The following is a 22,848-nucleotide window of genomic DNA, read 5'->3' as shown; positions in this document are numbered from 1 at the left end:
TCCTGCAACCAAATAAAACAGCCTGGGAGCTGTGAACTCCCACAAGATCTTCCTTTAGCTCCTGAGTGCCCACCAATGCAGGTGGAAGTGCACCTCCCTGCCAGGGAGCAATCACTGTAACTAGCTGCAGCTGGCATGGGAGAGCCACCATTAGAGGAGAAGCTCAGCTGCCTGCTGCAGCCCTTCCTTAAAAGAGCAATATTTTGGGACAGGAGAGGTAGTTTTCAGAGCTGTATTCCAGAGAGGGCTGTCACCTGCTACTTCCAGTGCTTATATAAATGTATTTCTTTTTCATTGCAAGGCCTGTATTCATGGTAACTAGAAAGCAAGCACAGCAATACAAACAATACTTCTTTCAGGTTTATGTGTTATAGGCAAAGGTAGTTTTAGGTAATGACGTAGGTCCTCCCACACCACTCCCAAGGGGAAACCCCTTGATGAAGTTACAGTAAGAAACATCTGTTGAGCAGAAAGAGGAAAGGATCCTTGCCTAGGTTTGCATGTGTTCAAGGTATTTAAAACTAATGTGGAGGAGGGAAACTGAGGCAGTCTTTCTAATGTATGTTCCTTCCGCTGGGCTTCTCTGTGTGTCCCTCATGGCCAAAAGAGTAAATGGATCTTAATGAAGAGCTAAAGAGAGGGAGTGTGAGGTATTCCTTGGAGGTGAAAAAAAGTTCCTCAAAGCATCTTTTCTCTTAGAGCATGTGTTTAAAGTTATTTCTGCTTGTATTGTATAAAAGCTCCGCAACTTACAAACAGCAGTTATCTTTGTGAAAAACAGCACATCACAATTAACAAAGCAAAGCTGACCTTCCATAACCTGTGGTGTTAGAGAAAGATTTTACTGAACTCATGATGAGCGACACCTCAGCTTCTGTGTCTGATCCATCGTATTTCTGCTTCAGTAGGATAGTTGTCTTTTTGGAATTTATATTGAATATTCATATTTGAATGCATACCTTTTGTGGACCATCTTTAATAATTGTTAATACCTTGTTACAGACACACTTAAATTAAGTGAGGTTCTTATGCCCAGAGTATGAGATGTAGGAGTAATTCCCAGATTTCTATTTTTGTCCCCCAGATCAGTAAACTTGTCAGTAAGTCAAGTCATTGAGTAACATGATGTACAGAGAGGGTAATAGGCACTATTTGTGCATTGGAAGCAGATGTAATGAATGTTGAAACAGGCACATTGCACTGTTGGTAAAATTCCCTAATTTAATACCTACTTGATGCTGGGGTGAGACAAATGAGGAATATAGAATAATGGAGGAATCTGAGGAGGCTTCACAGCTAAAAGTGGCTCGGCAGTGTTGTTACTTCAGTGTTACTGCCACTTGCCAACAGAAAGTTCTGATTAAGTTTTTTCTATCTCTAGTTAGAATTTTTCAGTTCCAAATAATTTTGGGTGTGTCTTACAGCGTGTGACAGACAAATGATTCCAGTTGGTGTGAGGTAACAGCCGTGCTGGCAGCTACTGTGGTATCTCAATGATATGGACCATGTGCTTTCTGCGTCACAGGTAGCAAATATGTTAAACACACAGGTGAATGTGGAATATACGGGTAGCTTGATCTCTTGCTGCGGCAGACCTGTGTACCATATCTGTAGTGCTGAGGAGCTACAGACTTGATTCCATAATGCTTGGTGCTGGCACATTTGTAGTACTTGCTGAAATATGTTTTGATGAGAACTTTTTGTTAGCCACTCAGTCTGCTATGACTGGTTAAGCTGTTAAGGTCTTGAAGCCTTATCTGCTGTGAAGATTACCAGAGGCGTTCACTCATAGGTGTCCAACCTTTTTGGCTTGCTTGGGCCGCCTTGATTGAAGAGTAATTGTCTTGGGCTGCATTTATGTAGGTTGCTCTGAAAGTAGTGCCTCCTATTTATCTTCATGGAATCTAAGATAAGAAGAGCACAGTAACTTGCTTATTTCACATGTGCTTGCATGTCAGGTACTATTTTGTCAGTCTGCCCCTCTGCTGCCATCTACTATGCAGAGACAAAATGGTATAGAGGCATCACTTTCATAGCAGCCTTTGTAGAATATAAAATATACTTAATAAATTTTATTACTTATGCATTTTTTTTATTACTGAAACAGTTAAAAAAAAAAAAGCAACATGAAGTAAATTAGTGGGATGTTTGACATTGTTTTTGTGAAACTGCTGCATCAGTCTGGTTAGATCAGTGGTTGCGATTCATAGTGAGTTCTCAAGGTGCTCATCAGAAAGTATTTAAATGAAATTCTACTTTTCCTGTGCTTCATCCTTTACAGTAGTTGGTTCACAAATGTGCATACTGTCAAAAGCAGTGACATGAGCAAGGTGTTTCTGTGAAGTGGGGGGTATTTTTCTTTTATAGAAGTCTGTTAAAAGAGACATGATCAGAGTTGAGTTGACTGTCTGATTGCAACTCTATACAGTTTGAAAAATGTATTTCTTAAATGAAAATGGGGTTGCAAATGTACAAAAAAGTTGATTTTTTTGGGCAGTCTTGAAATATTCACAAATTCCTTTATCAAAACAGAAAGCATAGCTGTGTTTTTTTTGTTTTTTGTTGTTGTTTTTTTTTTTTTGCCAGTCACAGAACTGTGTTTAGCCAATGTATCAAAATACATAAGATTATTTACTGTATTTCAAGTTAGCCCTGCATAGTGCCCTCCCCATGCCTTGATTTCAGCCTGGGTGTGATTAATAGTGCACTAATGTTCAGTTGGTGCTGGGTAGCCACTGCCATGATGGTTTGGGGTAGGGAGGAGGCTGTGGTGTAAGCTGTGCAAGCTTGTGAGTTGGACATCTCTACTTTCACTGGCTGTAGAGAGGACACAATCTATTTATATATATAGTCTTATGTGATCATAGAATCAGAATGGCCTGGACTGAAAAGGACCTTGAAAATAATCTTGTTTCAGCCCCTGTACTGTGGGCACAGTTGCCAGCTGCTAGACCAGGTTGTCCAGAGCTACATCCAGCTTTGCCTTGAATGCCTTCAGGGGTGGGGCATCCACCTCTGACTGGTTTGTCTTACTGAAATTGTAGGGAGAGAAAAATCTGAAATCACTTACTTATCTTTCTTATAGAAAGATCTGAGCTCATTGAAGTGTAGGAACATAAGGCTGGGTGGATCAGAAGGAATAGGAGTGTGGGTGTAGGAAGAGGGGAGTAAAACTTCACTCTTGTGGAAACAGTGAGTTGTAGCCCAGTGTGTCTGCCCAAGGAACTACAGAGCTTTGCCAGCAGTGGGATGTGAGTTTAACAGTGCTTGCCAGGTAGGCAGTTCTAGCTAACCAGATGGAGATTATGGATGCTTTCAAGAGATGCTTCCGAAGTTCCCTGTGAGCTAAGAGCTTGTGCTTGGCATTGCTATAGACTTGTACTGCCCTTTAGCCATACAGGCATGCTTAAAAGCGACTCAGTAGATGGGTATAATGTAAGTACTCTCTTGTCCTCTGAACAGTCAGTGGTAGTTCCACTGGGAATTATCACAGCATGGTGCGGACCTGTCCATTAAAACGGACTTCTGCTGGGAACATGTTTCCGTACTTAGGCTGACTATCAATGGTCTTTAACTTAGCCTTGCAGTAGCAAAGTACACAGCATATTGAATTTGGGGCTCTGATGTACTGATTGCAGGATTTAGTTAATTATATTTAAATATGTTTGACTAAGAAAATCTTTCATTTTTATTGAAGATGCATGCATCAGATCTGAGCTAGCTCTGACTCTGAAAAAGCTATAGGCAAACTTAAATGAGTGTTACTCTGCTTGAGATATTACACCCTGGAAGAAGCATTCAGAGCATTGCAGTTCTGCAGTTTTCAGTACCTCATGGTGCTATATACACAGCAGTGTTGTGTGGGTGTCCTAACCTGAGCTAGTGGGAAATCTTGCCTTCTGTTCTGGCAGGATGTACACCTTTAAAATATGCTGACATGTAGAATGCATACAGTCTGATGGTTTGCAACTCCTTGGCACACATGCAGTTCCCTTCTCTTTTCCTTTCTTCAAAGAAGCAGCTTAACAGTGAGTTTGTTTACTGTATTCTTACTGCTGACATAACTTAAACCAAGTATGTGCTATGCTATGAAATAGTCTACAGTGCATTTGTGAAAGTAGGATTTTTGAGCTTTTCTATTTAATTTGAAGTTTTCAGTTGTGCCGTCATGTCTGAGAGATGCTGCAGTCCCAAGTGGACATAATGTAGTTCTTAATTCTTCCAGCACAAGGATGCTGGCATATACACAGTGCCTGAATGTAATGCATGTCCTCCTGGTCGTAAAATGTGGGCAAATGCTTGGCTGTGTAGCAGCCTGATGGTTCTGTACAGATTGTGACACTTGTTTGGCTTCAGGGAACAAAAAGTCATTGCTAGTTTATTTAAACTGATATCCTTCTAGTTGCCTATATATCTTATTGCTGATCACTTCAAGCATTCTGCCTTTAATTTCTTTGCTGTATTTCAAGATGATAAATTCTCAAATTGCTGTGGAAGTCTCTTGGATTTTTTTGTGCTGACTGGCTGTGGTATCTTTGCAATCAAATGCAAATGTAGATGTGTATAAGAGACAGAAAACAAATATGAAGGAAATATTTTTTTTTCCCCCCAACTTCTTTGGAAGGAAATGCACCTTTTTATTGAAACAGTATATTAAAGAACAGACAATATTGACTACAGTAGGAGATCTCTTCCTTTTATGACTAGTATTTTAAAATAATGGTTGTCTTAAATAATGTGGTGTCACTATGTCATTAAGATGAAAGAGTACTGGAGCAAGGTGTCTGTGCTGGGGGATAGGCGGTCAATCAGAACTGATTATAATGGGTCTTCTGATTTAGTCTAACTGTTGATGAAACTTCAAAAAGCCAGAGCTTTAATTGGTATTGAACTGCATTGATTTGATTTATTTTGATGTTCCTGATTAAGTAGGTTCTCATTTACTCTTTGGATCTGTAGTAGGTGTTCAGAGCTCTGAGCAGGGGAAAGGGAGCAGAAGAGATTATTGAATGCTTTTAGGTAGGATTGAGATCACTAAATGGGGATGATATGGATAAGAATGAACTGTAGCAGAGAAGTTATCTCTGGTTATATGCATGTTTAAGGTAGACAGTCAAGGTCATGAGTAAGCGGTAATGTGCATATTGCTGGGAGGCATGTCTGAATTGCAGAGGCACTCTTGTTGAAGTCCATGGTGCTTTGTTAATGGGTAGAGGCAGATGTTGAGCTTATTTGGTGTATCCCAAGTGTTGATATAGCTGATGTTTATTATGTGACTATCTCTGCTCATAGTCCCTCTTCATACCTAGGTGCAGTGAGAGAGAACTTCTGTCTGCCAGCATTACTTCCAGTCATGCAAGTATTTTCATGGTCTGCAGTTCTGATTCTTGCTATTTAATGACATGTCATTGCAAAAAGATGCTTGGCTCACTGTTAGCAGCCATGGAACAACAAAGACGTGGGTATATGTGGTTTGTTGAAATCTTGATGTGTGGTAACTCTTTCACTGCACCTGAGTGGACATGTCCTGCAGTTGGCATTTCAGTACTGCTGCTCTGTCTTAAGTAAGTGCTCAACAGCTTCTCCAGAGGGTGCTTGAATTCTTTTTGTAATGATTCCTGCTTAGAATTTTTCTGTGTGGACGAATCAATAATCAATTCATGAAAATGTGAGAAGTAACTCCAAACTGGAGTTACTGAGAAAGCATTAGTCAATTAGAACTCTAGAGCATTTGAAGTATTTGCTGAGTGTGAGTCTGAGTTATTGATTTGTGTTCTTCTTTATGCTTTGCTATTCAATAATTCTGTTAAGTAGGTGAGTGCAAAGAATATATAGCTACTATTAAGAATGAAAGACTTGATGAACTGGATCAGGTTATCAGAGCAGGCATTTTGATCCCAGTAATATGGACAGACCATACTTGTGAAAATTTTCTTCTGACCTCTATACAATTATTGTGATCTGTGATTCATGCAATGAAATAATCAATGCTGTTATTAGCTATAAATAATTTCTCCTTCTACAAATTTCTCCCTGATCTGTGTTGTTGGCTTACAGATGAGATTGCTAAGTACCTCTGAAATTAACTACTGCAGTCATGACTAGAAGCTCTAAGGAAATGGAAAGCTAAGATAGCATGAAGAATTAACAACCATTGCAATTGACTAACGTGTGTTGCTGCTTAAAATAAAAATGAGGGTACATGTCTTCTAGTGGCTGATCATGAAAGCCTTAACTTTTCCCTATAATAAATTGTTACTAGGTAAGGTTGTGAAAATAATGAAGTGTTTATGAGAGGATGGATGTATCAAAGCTTCATGGCATCTTTTTATGGGGTCTTTGTCAATATATACTATCAAATAAAGGTCCTTTCCAATTAAAATTACCTTCTGTTTGTGGGGGAAGGGAAGGGGGTGGTTTGTTTAAATATGCAAGTAAAAAAATTATTTTTGGAAGGTGCTGTGAACCATGTTTTTGGTCTGGAGAGTGCTGACATGATTTAGCATGGAGATGGCTGAGTTACTGGACTGTGCTTTTTTTCTATTACTGGACTAATTGGTTAGGTTAATAGCAAGACAATGGAACTGTATTGTGTCTCAGACAATTTGAAAGGCACGTTATTGGAGTGAGGTATGTAACAATGTGGAAAGGAGTCTGGGACTGTCAGTACATAAAAATGATAGCTGGGTCCTTGTAAAACGTGGCCTGAGGTGAGGAAGAGGTTTTTCCTTCAGCGTACTCCCTATCTATCACTACAATAGATATTTAAATATGAAAATTCTGTTTTATTACTGCATGTATGCAGAATATAATATTGTGTTAGGACTGATAGAAGAGGTAAAGTTGTCAGTAGCAATTTAGTAATCACCTCCTAGAGGGCACTGTGCTTCCAGAAAGAGATCTAGGAGGGATGAAGATGTTGGGCAGCTTTGTGGAAGACAAAAGGTTCTTTGTGTTTTGCTGGAGTGAAAGCTCCTTCCTATTAGAGCTCAGACTACAGGGAGTAAGCCTTGAGAATAAGCTTGGATACATCTGAGCATGATCTTAAATGAATTCTATGTTAAGATTTTTGTTTGCTTTGGGTGTGTATAAGTAATGATTGAGCAGCACTAGGTTACTTTAGTGTACACTGTGTTTGCTGATAGACTCCACTAGCATGAAACTAAGGGTTAGTTCAGATTCAATTCAGCAAATTTTTTAAGCCAAAATAAGGGAAAGATAATCTGAACAAGCTGTAACACTGGTAACAATTCTTATATCTCAACTTTTTAATTCTCAAGAGTGAAACTGAAAGAACTTGAAGTAGGAAACAGTTATAGGTTGAATCTTGATTATTATTTTTTTAAAAATTTTTTTAACTGAAGCACAAGACAAAACCATTATAGTTCTCTTGACAGTATTAGGCAGTTGTAAATTGTACTGTAAATCAATCGGATGTAGACAATGTAAAGGAACAGGATTGCGTTTGTACTATTGAAGAAAAATGCCCTGGGATAGTAATGACTTATAATGAGATACTTAATGAATTCAAAAGAAATAGACTTAGGACATCATATAACCTCTATACCCTAAAGTACTGGCTTGCTGCTTGCAATATATAATCAATCTGTACTGGTTTTATATGCTCAAATTTCGGTATTCCTAATGCAGGCACATAGGATTAAGGAGGAGGGAAAGGGCAGTAGGCTTTTCTTCTTCTGAATACTTTCCTAAGATTTACTTCATTTTCTCTCTCTTTTTTATTTAAATTTTTCTGCTTTAAGGTTAGAGACTATGAGACTGAGGTGATTTTAATCAATCTGGATAGCTATGTTATCTATGTGACTATTACTTTAAGTTCTTCTCTGTTCTGATTTTCTTTTCTTGTGGCAGCTGTTTTCACTGCCTTAGCCACATTAGTAAGTAGTTGTGTGTGGGATGAGAATACTTTTGTTTTTTCCCCTCTCTTATATCACCATTACTTGGTAAATATTGCTTTTGGAGAGAGCAGCACTGTTCTTCTGATGTAGAGCTGGAGGGATTTTATGATTTTTTATTTTTTTTAATGAAGAAAGATGTACTGTGAGCAGTGACGCCTTTGTGGAGTTTTTGTGCCACTTAGATTGCTACAAGGAGCAGTGCCAAAAGGTTATTTATTCTTTTTCACTGTCATGAACTTCAGTGTACAACTTGAAAGAAAATATATATTGAAAGAAGAATGCACTTAATGGTCTGTTCTTGTATGGAACAGATTAGCTTCTGTCTCTTCTCATCTGTAATTCACTGTTTCAATTTGTGATCTCTTTCAGCCCGATCTAAGAGTTTGGTGATGGGTGAGCAGATTGGGCCTCCCTCTAGACCTTCTTCTCCTAACCCTCAAGAACGTGTGGTCAAGTGTGGCTGGCTGAAGAAACAGAGGAGCATTATGAAGAACTGGCAGCAGCGTTGGTTTGTGCTGCGTGGAGACCAACTCTTCTATTATAAGGATGAAGAGGAAACTAAACCTCAGGTAAAACTTTTTACATTATTTTAGAGCAGTAGGGCATATTGGTTGTGACTTCTGTATGGGTTGCAGCCAGTTTAGATTGAGAGCTATCTGCAGTTGCTCTAAGCACTATGAATGTTCAAAGGAGGAGATGTTTTAAGGAGGCTCAGCTACCATGCAGGCAAGTAGCAGAGCTTGGGAGCACATGAGAAAATGTTCCCTGGTTTAATTACGTTTCCTGTCAGTTCTGTGACTTTCCTCAAGAAACCTAGTTGTGGAAAACTCATTGCCTGGAATCACAGTAATGTCAGTGCCACTTGATGTATGTACTATTTCTACTTCAGCTACCAACTCAAAATAGCCTGTAATATATTGTAGCCTGTCACTGGCTGTATGTAAGGAGTTTCTAATAAAAGTTTTAATTGTCAAGAGCTTCCATTATTTATCTGGAAGTAAGGAGTCTTCTAAACTGCTGCTGATTGTTCATGGAAGTCAAAATGCAGAGGATTTTTTACCCACTGAAAATTGCTTGCTCTTCAGCTTACTTTTGTTTCCTGTATGTCTCTTGTTGCTCCCATACAGCTTGTCTTCATCATATTTGAGCACTTTTCATTACTAAAGAGAGCATAGCGTTCAATGTTTTTTGTCTGTCATTCTAGGCTGATTGCTGTTTTTAGGATCTGCAGGCTAGAAACAAAGCTTATTTCTCCAGGAAATGTCTGATATTAGTGTTAATAGATAGTTCTAATGCTGTTCTGTGCCATTTGTTTTTAATGTATTTATTCTCTCAGCAGGTCTTGCCTTGAGCTGAATTAAGGTTGTTAGTCTGAATTTGCTCATGGGTAACTGAGATGCAGAGACTGTGATTTGCTCATGTTCTCATGAGAAATCCTGAGTAGGAAAATGAATCTGCATCTCTCAAATCTAGTGCTTTAATGAGTTCTTATTTAGTGTAGGATACCTTTTCCTTCTGTGTTCATTTGAAATTAGTTCTGGGAGCTGGAAGGTGCACTATAAGAACTTGAAATAATTTTGCACTTGTCCATGTCACTAGGATTGTCACAGGTCTCAGTGAAAGATGTTTTATAAATGATGAGTGTTAAGCTTCAGGCAAAATGTACCAGCCCAAGATGGCTTAATAAGGTGATGCTTAAAATTTAACCAAGGAAATTTGACTATTATTGTACCTGATAATATTTTCAGAGTCTTTAGAAATGAAGTTTACATGGGAATTTGAAGGGAGTGCTGTGTTTAACACGAAGCTACTGAAAGAGTGAAATACTCCTTTCTGGATGGTTTTGTGCAGTCCTCTGAATTGGAGCATATGATCTGCTTTCCTAAAGGTGCAGTGTCTTGCATTCCAAGCTGTTGTTGTTGACCTTCAGGGAAGAGAGAGACTGGAATCAATTGCTTTGTGAACTTAACCCTCATCCAGAAAATGCAAAAGTATGCCAATTTAATGGAACTGAATGTTCACTAATCTACAATAGCTGCATTGTTGCAAAACTCTCAGTAAAATAAGTGTTTTAAATTAATCTTCTAAATATTTCAGCTTTTGGCAAGCCTATGAATGCGAATACTGTCCTGTAATTCAGTTTGAGAATGAAATGTGTTTTATGAGAAACAATTTAATTGTTCAGCCTTCTGTGGTTTTGATTCACCTAAGCCAGTTCCCTATTGAAACAGTTTTCGCATGGATGCTTTTTCATTATCCTATTCTGACCTCCAAATCTTAATATAGTCCTCTGTGTGACTGGGATTTGACAGGAAGAGCAATGGAGTTCCAGATTGCTGAGGTGTGAGTGAAAAACCTTGCTTAGCTTGCTGATACTCATTATCTCTCAATTCATTGCTAAACAGAAGAAGGTGAACCAGCTGCTTGGAGATGGCTTGTGTGGGTTTTGTTATATGCCAGTGTGAAGGACCTAAGAGGGGGCTATGAGTTTTAGTGTGGTGTATATACATCTGGGAGTTATTGCTGTTCTATGCAAATTTTGAGGGGAAAGAATCTAGGCAAGACTTGGAGTGTGAGTCTAACAGGAAAAACTAATTAGCAGGCTGGGGAACAATTTTTGGCTTTGTTCAATACAGGGGAGTGTGAGTGAATGCAGGCTTATATTTCTTTAAGTTTGCTGACTCAGAAACATCATGGTGCAGTGGCATACTATCTACAGAGCTCAAGGGATAAAGCTATGCTGAGGCTTGTGTTGAATCTCTCCCATACTGGTCCATCCACTTAATCATGATGCAGCTTACACTGTCTCTGCTGTGGGCCAGTTTCATGTACATGTTTCAGTAGTATGTCCGGCAGCCTCGTGCTTTCATGTTTTTCAGTCTCTCTCCCATCATGATCTCCTGGTTTTGCTTGCTGTTGATGAGCAGAGGCAGGGGTATGCAAGTGTGAGACATTTATTGCAGAATGGAGAGCTCTGGAGCCTTACCTTGCTGAAGTTGTTTATTAATGCTGTAGGTTTTCCTATGTATTTGGCTCCTGGACTGGGATAACATCTTATATGGTTCCTTCCATCTCCTGATGATTGGGATGGGATCCTTGTCTTCCTACAGGTGGCAGACTTTCTGACATGCATCTTGACTACCATGAAGCTCATAATTGCGGTTTCTACTCTTCTTTAACAGTTCCATGTATATGAAAGCCTTAATCTTGACAGGTTACTATTATACCTCCAAAAAACTTTAAAAATCTGTATGTTTATGTTGTGCCAGTAACTGCTGAAGTAATTGATGTTCCAGGCTTTACTATGTAGTGTTGTTACTAAAACACAGGACTGACTTTTCTGTAATGGGTGTGTGGATGTATCTGTGTGTATGTTTATGTAAGCCTCTCTAATACCATTAAAACCCTAAATAACACGTGAGTCCCTCCCAGGCTGAGATCACAGCTGCATATGAAGTAGTTTGGCATCTCCTGTGTTCAGTTCATAGCAGTTTATAAAACAAATCTAACTAGATTTGTTTTGCATCTTTTCAGGCCTTGAACTGGTGCAGAAGATCAGGGAAGGTCTTCTGTTGTGTAAAGATGCCCAGAATACAGCCAAAGATGTAGTATATTATTTATCTACAGAAAGAGTTAAGTAGATTGTAGAGAGTATTACTGAAGGTGGCTTCAAGTGTTAAATTCTCCAGCAGCTATAAACACTTCAGCAAAAATATTTGTGCGGTGCTTCCCTTGGTTAAGTACGCAAGAGCAAGAGGTTAGAATGGGATGTTTTCTCAGCATTGCTGGTTGCTTTTAGGGCTTGCTGGATTTTTATCAGACAGTACTGACTATGGCTTCTTATAGCTATGTGAATGAAGCATTAAGCTCTACCTTTATTCTTACTGTGAAAAGTTTGCCTGCCTGTGAGACTGTCCTATTATCCATTATTGCATGTGTTTACAGCAAAAAATGAACAGAAGGTCTGGGGAGGATGTTTTGCCTGCCTGGACAACTAGTGAAAAGTCAGGGAGAAGAGTAAGGAATATGTTACTGTGAATGTAGTAAGGTAGCTGCTAAAAATACTACTTTTTTTTCCTCTACTAATGGTGATGTTAGTGGCTGCATGCTTAAATTTTTTACTTACGTGATAGGAAAGGAGAAGATTTCTTAGCTAGTACTGGTCTAAAGCTTTTATTTTTTGATTGCTTATGCAGTGTTAGTTACAAAGGGACCGTAGCTGCACAGATGCAAAAGTCTTGCTGAGTCTCTCTTTGAGGTACCTTGACTGAATTTCTGTTTGAGATGAATTTCTGCATCTTTTTGTTGTCCCTGTGATTTATTTATTTATTTTGTCTCTGGTTGTGGTATTCTTTCAGAGCTAAAAGAAGGGAATTGTCATGTGAGAAAGGGAAACTGCTGAAAGCTTGTTTTTCACTATGGAATAAAGCTTTCAGAACATCACTCCATCATCAGTGGTAACTAAACCTCATGGTGGTAGGTGGTGGAATCTGGCTCATGGTAGATATAAAAGTGTGGGAGCATTGAAGAAGATTTTAAAAAATCAGTGTTTTTCAAGTAGCGGCTTTTATGGCCTTAAGTTCAGTGATGTGAGTAGAAACATGCTATAACTGAGTAATGTAACAGTAGAACCTGCTGAGACTCTGGATGTGCCCCAACTGTCCTGATCTAGAATAAAGAGGTACGTAAACCAATATTTCAGGGATAGGGAATGGATAATTGCAGTTTTCTGTTCCTACTGCTCTTCTGTTACATGTTCAACAACCCTAAGCTGATAATGTTAGGCTTTAATCTTCCATAAAATTTGCAGTACAGTTGGAGCTGTGAGAATTTTTTTAATCCTTATAACTTGACAAATTTGTTATTTGCTGCATATAAGTGGACAAGTAGTATCTGTAAAATGTGTGGAATTATTGGAGCTTAAAGGGATGAAAGCTGGTAGTGTTTTCAGGATATAACAGTTTGGGAGTGTGTAGCTGGAATACAGATTGAAAGAAGACCAAAAATCAGTGTACTGGTTATAGTGTGTATTTTTCCTACCCTCAAAACACTTATTCCTGAAGAAAGTATGTAGAGCATGAACAAAAGGAAAGGGGTGGGGCCAGGGTGGGTAGGGGGAGGACACTGGAATACTACTTGTGGAAACTTTTGGTTAAGTCCTACGGCGCATTATGTATTGGGCAATGTGATAGAGTTGGCCCAAAGTAGACTGTGATAAGCGAGCAGCCAGGGGAAGGGAGTAGTACCAAAATATTTAAGAGCTAGCAAAGAGAGGTCAGTTAGTGGTTAGGAGATTTAGTAACAGCCAATAAATGGTAACTGAATAAATTGAACCACACCAGGGCTACTTAAAGTGGCAAACTCTGATAAGCTGCATTGGTTGGGTCATTAGTTATCAGATGTTTGCAATAAAACATGCTTATTCTTGTGAAAGAAAACTTAAATTCTAATTAACTGCGTCCTGACTAGCTGTAGGTTAGTTTGGAACAGGGTAATGTAGTCACCACACACTATTTTTGTGTGCACATGTTTATCTTATAATTTTTAGGAAATACTTCTATTAGTGTTTAATACAGCGAACACTACCCAAGTATGTCTCTTGTGAAGTGGTAGCAAATGGAGTGTGTGACTGACTTATTGCCATTTCATGTACATTTTTCTGTTTCTGATCTAACATCCATTTCTTCTGTTTTGGAGAACCATGTTTAGCTCTAGTAGAAACTGTTTTCCTATTTGAAGTAAATGCAGTGCTGAGAACATTGTTATTGTTGATATGGAACCAGCTATAGAATTTCTGCTTCTAATATTCTATGTTTACGGATCTTAAGGGGAAGATTTCTTGCTATACAGTCAATAAAGCTTATGGCTCAGAGGAGCTTCTTCTTCAAGTTCCTCAGTATACCTCTAAGATTCTTGTAGCATTTGAGATAAGAGGTTAAAGTAGTGTATTAGGTAACATATTTTACATAGTCATTGTTTTGACTGTCATGCCTCTAACCATATTGTTGAACAAAGAGAACGTAATTGAATAAGCCAGATTGAGTCCCTGTACTGCTGCTTCCTGATCAGTCAGTACAGGCATAGTGACAGACAGTCTGTGTGGTACTGTTGCTGTCCATACACGCATTATAGGTCTATTATTAAGCATGCAGCTGTAACAAATGGTTTAACTGTTACATGTAAATTTCATTTTATTCTGAGAACTGAAATCTGTTTTCCCTTGTGAGCCTGAAACATTTATGCCAGATGGATGAGGGTACTGGCAGCATCTTAGATTTTGCATGCATTTGGTCAGAGATTCAATCCATCATTATGGATAGGTTGTTATGTAAAGACTGAATAGACTTGAACTTTGAATAATCTGTTACTGCTCAGGACCCTGTGAGTGACAGCTGGGTTTTGCAGCTTGAAGATAAGCATCTCATCTTCATATTCGAAGCACAGTGAGAGCTGGATGCTTCATGTTTGTTGATGCAGCACTTGTAACAGTTGCAAAAATAGGGTTTGTGTCCTACATGAGGTAAGAGCACATATCTCAAAAGCAGATGTAGTTTTGGAACTCATAGATAACTATTGGTTGGCCTTCTGGGGAATGATGGGATGAGAATACAGGTATGCTGCTGTGACACAGCAAAGCAGTTTGTCCCTGAGAAAGCTTTGTTACAGGCTGTGTAGAGGCTACACAATCTACTGATAGTAATACTTAATTTTCTGAAGTTCTAAAGATATTTGTCCTTTTAAAAAAATCTGTTTGAAATGTTGTGGCCTGCAGGTTTGTATGCAGAAACTAAATCAATAGCTTAACTGAAATTCCAATTGATCTTCTGCCTGTTTGATTATTTATATGCACTCTGGAGGAAGATCATATTCTTTTATTTGACAGTCAGATTAAAAAAAAAATAAATTATGCCCTAATGCTTCAAGAGAAACATTAAATGTTGTTGCTTTTTCATTGATGTTTCATTGCAAGATTTTATGAAAAGATTGGGCTTCCATGTTTGCAGGGTGAATTATACCATGGTTTTCAAGGGAGCAATATCTGTAAAGATGGAGCTATGGTGTATTGATTGGTGTGCGCCCTGAATTTACTGGACTGAGGGGGATCTACTTAATTACAGCGCATGAAGTTTTGTGTACTGGTGCATTGTGGAACATAGTTGCAGCTGCACAATCCATTCCATTAGGCTGCCTTCTGTGCTGAAGGCTAGGATGGGAACTTGGAACTACTGCTTTTCTGGAGTGTTTTCTGTGGTGTCTCATGAGGAAAGGGGAAAGGAAGGAGTGACCTGCAAAGAGCTTTTGATGTTCTTAGTAACTCTGTCAATATTATGTGGTTTTTAAAGTAGCTATGAGTTTGCTTCTATTCCCAAAGCAGGAGATAGCATATGCCCATCCTCTGTTTACAGGGGAGCGGAAGCTGCTGTGCATCTAATTCATTAATCTTCTCAGTATTGACTTTGTATGATAAAAAGCTTCAGTGCATCTGCAGAGGGCTTGAGATGTGCCTGCCAGAAAGCAACAGAACTTTTTTTTTGTGTGTTCTGGCCTCTTGGCTCCAAAGATGAAGCTGTATACAAGACCTCTCTGCACCATTTTGAATAGCTTGTGATATCACCCAGTGATATTAAGCAATGCTTGCTGAGTGTTTATGGAGACCAAATAGCAGATATGAGCACACTGAGACACTGGGGAGTGCATTTCATTAACAATGCTATCATAGCATCTGTGAAACACTGGGTCATCTCTGCTGGTGCAGTTTTTTGCAAGTGCAGCATGCAAGCTCCTGTTAATCCCTGGTGTAATGCATAGCTAATAGCAATGGCTGTGTTGAAAAAGTGCTGTGTAGGTGAGCATTTGCTGTAACCAATAATGTTTTGCTTTTTTGTATCTGTTGTAGCTTTTGTGGAAACAAAGGCATTACTTTCAGGGCAACCCACCTGGGTAGTCCTTAAGGTTCCTTCTAACCCCCATCACTCAATGTTTATTCCATAATTTGTCAATGAAACTACTGTGGAGATCATCTTTGTTCAGCTAAATATAGCCATTTTGTTATCCTTAGCATGAAGTGTGTATCTGGGGGCAGAGCTGGGCCCTGCTGTTCTACTCCCTAGTCCCATAGTGCAAGCACTTTTAACAATGGCTGTGGGGAAGGCAAGTGTTATGAAAACTGAGATATTGGTGCTCTGGAAGCAGCTGTATTTTAGGGACCAGTGCAAAAAAGAAGCTTTTCACTAGCATACTGCATGTCACTGCTTTTCTTATCAGACTCTGCCTTCACAGTGCCTGTTATGGGAAAGGACTTCTCAGTTATCTTACTAGGGGTAAGAGCTACAATAATGCCTTTAAAATATGACTGTGTTGCCTTTAAAGTTTTTTTTTGTTTGTTATTTTTTTTTTTTTTTTTTTTTTTTTTTTTCCTCCAGGAACAAACCTAAAAGAGGGTGAAGTTATTATCAAAAATTGTATCTGAACTTCCAGCTTACTGGAAGCTCTGTAACCCAGTGTACACTACTTGAACTGTCTGATCATCTTAGGGATGACAACCACTGCTTGAGGAAGAGAGGAGTGACTTGGTCATGAAATGAGGCTTGTTTCTGGGGTGTGTTGTGGCATATATCAAGTTACACCTTGAGGAATAACTGATTTAATCCATCATTAATTTACTTCCCAAGAAAGATTGCTAATGCAGTCTGAGTGGCTATGGGGCAAGAACGTGTCGATGTATTTAAATGTAGTAATGTCATTCTACCAGTGATTGTGGTTGCAGTAGAAATGCTCTGCATAATTCCCTGAAATCCGATCTGAAGATCTTTGCTACATACTCACCTATGACCTGAAAGTACTTTCCAGAGATGGGCCTACATTGCAGCTCTGAAAAATTAAAAGGTGAAAGAAGAGTAGATATAAGAAGAAATTTCTCTAAGGAACACTTAGTTAATGAAAGAAAGTGGAATCACCTGTGAATACCTAGAGTATAGCTATTCCAGTGGAAAGATCATTTGACCAGAAATATCCAGAAAGGACTGGTGAACTAGATGCTAATCAGTTCAAGTCTTTTTCTTGTTCAAATGCTGAGAGTTTGGAAAAGAGAATGGCTTAGTAGAAGATCAGTGCTTAAATGAACAGTGTCTGTTATGCTTGTCTTTTCTTTATTCTTTCCATTGCCCTTCCCATTTTACTGGTGTTTGTGTCCCTTACAGGGTCTCATTCTGCTGCAAGGCAATCAAGTGAATGAACTGCCACCTAATCCTGATGAGCCTGGAAAACATCTATTTGAAATTGCCGCAGGTAGGCCAGCAAGTCCTATTTACTCGTAGTGAACCTCTGTCCTGCCAGCGAAATTCAAATGTTTTCTCTACTGTGTGGAGCTGAATCTATTCACATCTGTAGGGAGCTTGTTTGCTACACAGCTAGCAAGTATTGAAAGATGCTATAAATAGCCAGTCAATACAGAATGTGACATTGCACAGATGTCCCTGAAGAATGTCGCTTGAAGAGTTTCCTATTCTCTTCACAGTACACTAATTCTGGGCTGATTTTTGCATAAATGCCTTTTCTTTCTTGCATGTCTTCTGAAATGAGTGCTTGCTAGCCTGCAGAACATCCACATAGTGAACAGTTCTTAGATGGGTGCCAGACAGAGAAAGGAACACAAATAATTTTGCAGGACCCAAGACATTATTGTTCCATTAGCTCCCATCTTTTCTTTTGTTGATGCTGCAATCGTATTGCTGGTTGTGTTCCTGTTCTCCCAGTGTAAACTGGGTGCTATGTAGTCTCTCTGTAAGGGTGATAAGATCTTTCAGTATTTTTAACTAAACTGAGGATCATGTTAACACAAGCACATTCTGTTACTGTAATTACAGTGTTTTTTCTTCTTTCTACAGTATGTGCAAAATGCAGAGCTTTAACAAAATTCAAAGCAGTGCTGTATTTCTGATGTTTCAATACTGTCCTTATACCACCTTAACTGGCAAAGAGAAGCTGAGCTCCATCTTGTAGCTCCTGACAAGGAAATGTCCCAAACTTTGGACTGTAGCACCAGTTCTCTCTGAAAACCTACTTCATGATTTATAACTAGGGTTTCAGCATTCTTATTACTGGAACAGTTGCCTAGAGCTTACCACCTGTTTTTGTGCTGTCAGCTTGCCAGTGGGTGCTGCTTCCTCAGAGCGTAGGGACTAGAGATTAACAGCATGTCCTGCCCTGTAACAGAGCCTGTATTGATTTTCTGCTGAGTAACAAGAACTAATGATGGGCATTGTGTATTATTCATGTTTCATTGAGTTCATTTATAAGCTGTATAGTGCAGCTGGGAGAAGGGTTAACTGGGGACGTGAGAGACTGTAGAACAGTTCTGCAGTCAAACCAGTGTTGTATCTAGTGGCAGCACTTTCTAAACCACCTCCTTTGGCAGAAATACTCTCTACCCTATCTTTTGGGTAGACTGAGCATTCCTGGACTCTTTTAAAAGCATGCTCATGCTTTCTTGCAACTAGTAAAGCTCAAAATGGAATGGCAGGGTAAAGCGTGGACACTTCACTGATTGCTCTTATGTTCCAGGGTGCATTAGCAGTGGTGAGGCAGTGTTTCAATAAAATTATTGGGGGGGGGTAGCGAGACCAAGTGCGAAGTTTAATCATTTGGAGGTGATCTTCACATGTGGCAGGTTAGTGTCTCAAATGTCCTAGAGGAGTATTGATGGCTTAAATGCTTCTGAGATTTTAATTTCTAGAAGTCTGATCTACAGTGGAGCTGCCACTGCAACTGGTTGACCTTTAATTCTTCAAGGAGTCTGGAGTGCAACTGAAGGCAGAATATTTATGTCACTGAAAGTGGTAACTATCTTTGGTAATATAAGCTAGACTTCCCATGTATTAAGGTGAGATAGAAGTAAAATATTTTCTCTGAGCTGCTTTTATAAAGGAGTGCCTAGCACAGCAATGTTTTGCATGTTTTCTTTTCTGATTGTCTAGGAACTTGATATTGCCTTGCAGTTTGTCTTTAAGATGTTCAAGGTAATAACAGATACATTTGTAATACCAGATAATACTGCTGGGCTTTTGTCTGCTGCAGGGACTCCTTACCTGCAAGGTGAGTGCAACCTAAATCTCTTTGGATGCGTGCATCCTGTACTTTCATGACAAGAAATGCAGTAACTTTGACGTGCTCTGCTTGCTCCATCAGCTCTTGAGCACTAGATGGTGCTGGTTCTTTCCACCTTGTGCTTGGAAACTTGCTACAGGTTTTGGTATATTCTGAGTCAACTGAATGCGAGTCCCTCTTGTAGGAGGATATTAGCCTCTCCTTATTTTTTTGTCTCCTCAAAAGCAATTTGACAAGTGAGAACTTCTAAAAGTGCTGTTGCCTATCCTGTGAAGCATTTCTGTGCTTGTAGGTAGAATACAGCATTGCATATGTTTCCAAACATTTGCCCTGCCATGAGCAATTTAGTCTTCTTGGATCCTTAAAAGACTACTGCAGATCTTCTGCTGCAGTCACAGGTACCAAAATCAACAATGTTTGAAAGCACTCAAGTTCTTTGCCTGTTTCATGTTAGAGTGGTTATCCTTCTTATGGAAGAGCAAAGTGTTTTCTGTATGGATATGTGCATAATGGCTGTGTTGGGAGGCCGTTTAAATCTATGCTTCCACTCTTTAAGGTAAACCATCCTCATCTGGTGCTTACTGGCTGTTTGGTATTCAGTTTCCTGAACCTGAGAACCTTACTTTTTAGACATCTGCATTTCCCCTTCCCTCCCCCCCCCCGGCACCTCAGTTTTAAGAAACGGGAGTTTGCTTATTCTCTTCATGGGTGTTCAGGTAAGAGTCTGAAACATCTCACTACACTGCTTTTTAGGGATTTGCCTGAAAGAATGGTCTTCCTCAGGGCAGCTCTTTTTCCTCTGCTAAAATAATTTTATCTGGGAAAAGTTTTCATGGCCTGGCCAGATCCTGACAGCTTAATTTGGGATCAACAATAGCACTAAGGGGCTGCCAGTATCTCTGGGTTTGTTGAATAAATTGATTTGAGTTAAGCAACTGTTGTTTGGGAAAGTTAATGGAGACCCTAGCTTCATTCATGAAGGCATTAGACACTAACAATTCAAATCTTCTGCAAGCAGGGCATCTCTTCTTACTAATCTCCTGACGCATGCTGTCCCTGAGTACTTGACTGTACCATACCAGTGATGAATCTTTCTTGAAAGACAGCGTGACAAAAGAGACTGAAAACTTGCTATCTGAATTCGGTGCAATGTTTACTGATTTCAGTAATGTTATGTTAGGTCCAGTGGTGTACAGAGATCAATACTGTATTGCTTACTTAAGGCAGTGGTTCATCACTGTTTAAGGTCTTAATACAGCATCCAGACTTCAATATAGATGCATTACTAGGCTTTTCTTCCTCCTGAGGGCAGTGATACTCTCTCATAGTTATGAATATTTTGGCTCAAATTCAAAACATATTGAAGGGCATCAAAAGGTACCTGAAGCCAGTAAATTGCTTTTATTTCCCCCCCTTACCATATGCAGTGCCCAAGGCTTACATTTGCATTTGGCATGCTAAGATTCTGCTTCATGAAATAAACAAGACCCTGCCTTTGTTTCATTAGATGTGTTTGATCTATTGCCTACATTTATCAGTGCTCTGGGACCTTGGATAGTTTAAAGTGATCTTGGAAATGGACTGTGACAGCCTATGAGTTCTTCTGTCCTGGAATCTGTATCTCCAAGAGAAACTCTACATCTGATCTCTAATCACTAGCACCTAGATATCTTGAATGCAAACACTGGCTTTCAACAAAAATGCTTGTTTTTTACAACTTCAATTGCAACAGCATGTGGCCTGCTAGGAAAGGAAAGCGGGGCTTAAGGAGCTTCGTGAATAGCTTTTTCTGCTAGTGGAGACCATTAAGACACAATTTCTAACTGTTGTAGAGTAGTTTTCCGTAAACTATTCTATTTCTAAAAGTCAGGTATGTTTGCATAGTATTTTGTGTGGGCTGCCCTTTGGGTGCTCTGTAAGAAATGGTCACTGGAACCTACAAGGTCTGGCTTAATCCCATCAGGTTTTTTTTCTTTTTCTTTTCTTTTTTCTTTCTTTATTTTTTTTTTTTTTCAAATTAGGTAAGGTTTTGAGCTCTTCATCTTGATGTTCCAGAGTAAGATCTGAATACTTTGCCTAAAGGATGATCTGTTAAACCCCGAGGAGCATGTGCTTAGCAGAAAAGTAAATACATTTAGCATTTTGGTGCAGGAATAGCTTTGTTTCATATAAGATTGTTTCAACAAGAAACAATCCACCTGTATTTCTTGCTAGTTCACCAGAAATGAAGTCTTCACTGCTGTCTTGCCTCTTTTGTGCTCTGATGGTACTGGCTGGATGTTCAGCTGTGTTCTGCACCAGAAGCAGCAGTATTCCTCTCTTGCAATAAGGATGAGTGAATTCTATGTTTTATGCAATATTTGAGATGCCTCAGATGAAGATACTCTAGCAGATTAACATGAAGTAAAGCAAAATAAAACTCGGTAACTAGTGATGTAGTTCATAGAACGCAACAAATTCTAGAGCCAATAAAGATGAGTGTTTGAGGTCAGCATCAACATGAAGAAGGAAAATATTAATATAAAGGGAAGTTTACTGCTTAGATCCACTAACCTGCAAATGTTTTACCAGATGAATAGTTGTACTGAGGTGAGTTGAACTCTTAAGTCATGTGGCATTGGGCCTTTTGAGGTTCATCTGACTTGCATTTTGCTATTTAATGGGTTAATTCTTTTCCCTAGCTGCCCTGAAGCAGTCGGTTCACTTTACTGATAAAGTTTATTTCAGATTAATCTGTGGGCTTCTGTTGGTCGTCCGAGCAAGGGAGTTGGATTTGCTTGCTCTTTTCCATAGGTTGTCCTTGGGACTGCTTTTGTTTAGTTTTTCTACACTTGAACTTTTTAAGGGTCACAGTCTCTGCTGAGTGGTTCCTCTTTCTTTCCTTGTTTCTTTCTTTAATCTCAGGTAGTAGAAGTAAATAGTTGAATTTTGAGGGGATGGATGATGATTCTTGGAGGCTTAAATTATTTTAAAATGGTCTATGGATCCTGAAGCTGTCAACAGATGCACATGTCTGTTGTGGTGTTTGTGCTGCTTTTGTTTTTGATGGAATAAAAAAAAGGAATAAAATAGGAATAAAAGACAGTCTCTTAAGTTTGTAAATGTAAAATTTTGTGGATGGGAGACTCATACTGTTATCACAGAGTAACTGTAACATGTGCAGCAATTTAATGACTTGTAGCTTTATTCTGATTTCCTACCTGTTTTGGGCTGCCATAGATTGAGTTTCTGTGGTATGCAGCAGGTGCAGGCTATGCAGAATATGCATACTCTACCCCATATCCTCTTTCCTCTCCTCTGAGTAGTTCTTCAGTCACATCATGTTCATTGAAAACAGGGCAAGAAGCAGGGCTGTCTGTCTGTAAACCAAGTCTGGACATCACCTAAGTGAAAGAAACCAAAATGTTTGTTCCCCAGAGTGCTCCAGAAGAGAGTTCTGACACCTACAGACCATTCTTTATCTAAAGAATAGAGATGAAACTGTAATCTGAACATGCTGTGTAATAACGAACTGTTAGGCAGCACTTCAGCTGAGTCTGAGGTAGCTGTTAGTGCTGGTGTCTGAACTGCTCAGTATAATATTCTGATTTAAAAGTGCTGTCTGCAGGTTGTTCTGGTAAGAACACATTTCCTAATGTCATGGTTTTGTAATTTTGTAATTTTGCTATCAGTATTCCACATCATAACATCATGTCAAGTATGGATACTTCTGTTGAATGTGCATTCCACAGAAGAAGACTACATATCCCAGAGAACAACAGGAGTAACAATAAGTCACGGGACCAGGACTCTATATAATCTCGTTCCCAGGCTGGAGTGCCCT

At 39.2% G+C, this 22,848-nt stretch overlaps 1 protein-coding gene across 4 annotated transcripts in view; it reads left to right on the top strand.

The window, feature by feature from the left end:
* ARHGAP22 (Rho GTPase activating protein 22) overlaps nt 1-22,848 on the top strand; it is a 118,384-nt gene that overhangs the window by 5,498 nt on the left and 90,038 nt on the right. For all 4 annotated transcript variants that reach the window (XM_032445609.1, XM_032445610.1, XM_015866665.2 and 1 more), the window contains exons 2-3: nt 8,289-8,488; nt 17,120-17,207. In XM_032445609.1, coding sequence (XP_032301500.1) covers nt 8,289-8,488; nt 17,120-17,207 — 288 coding nt within the window. The remainder of the gene's footprint in view (nt 1-8,288; nt 8,489-17,119; nt 17,208-22,848) is intronic.

Source organism: Coturnix japonica, chromosome 6 (genome assembly GCF_001577835.2).
Source record: "Coturnix japonica isolate 7356 chromosome 6, Coturnix japonica 2.1, whole genome shotgun sequence".
Classification (NCBI taxonomy): domain Eukaryota; kingdom Metazoa; phylum Chordata; class Aves; order Galliformes; family Phasianidae; genus Coturnix; species Coturnix japonica.
The sequence above is the reverse complement of the archived record's forward strand: the minus strand, read 5'-3'. Positions and strand labels throughout refer to the sequence as shown.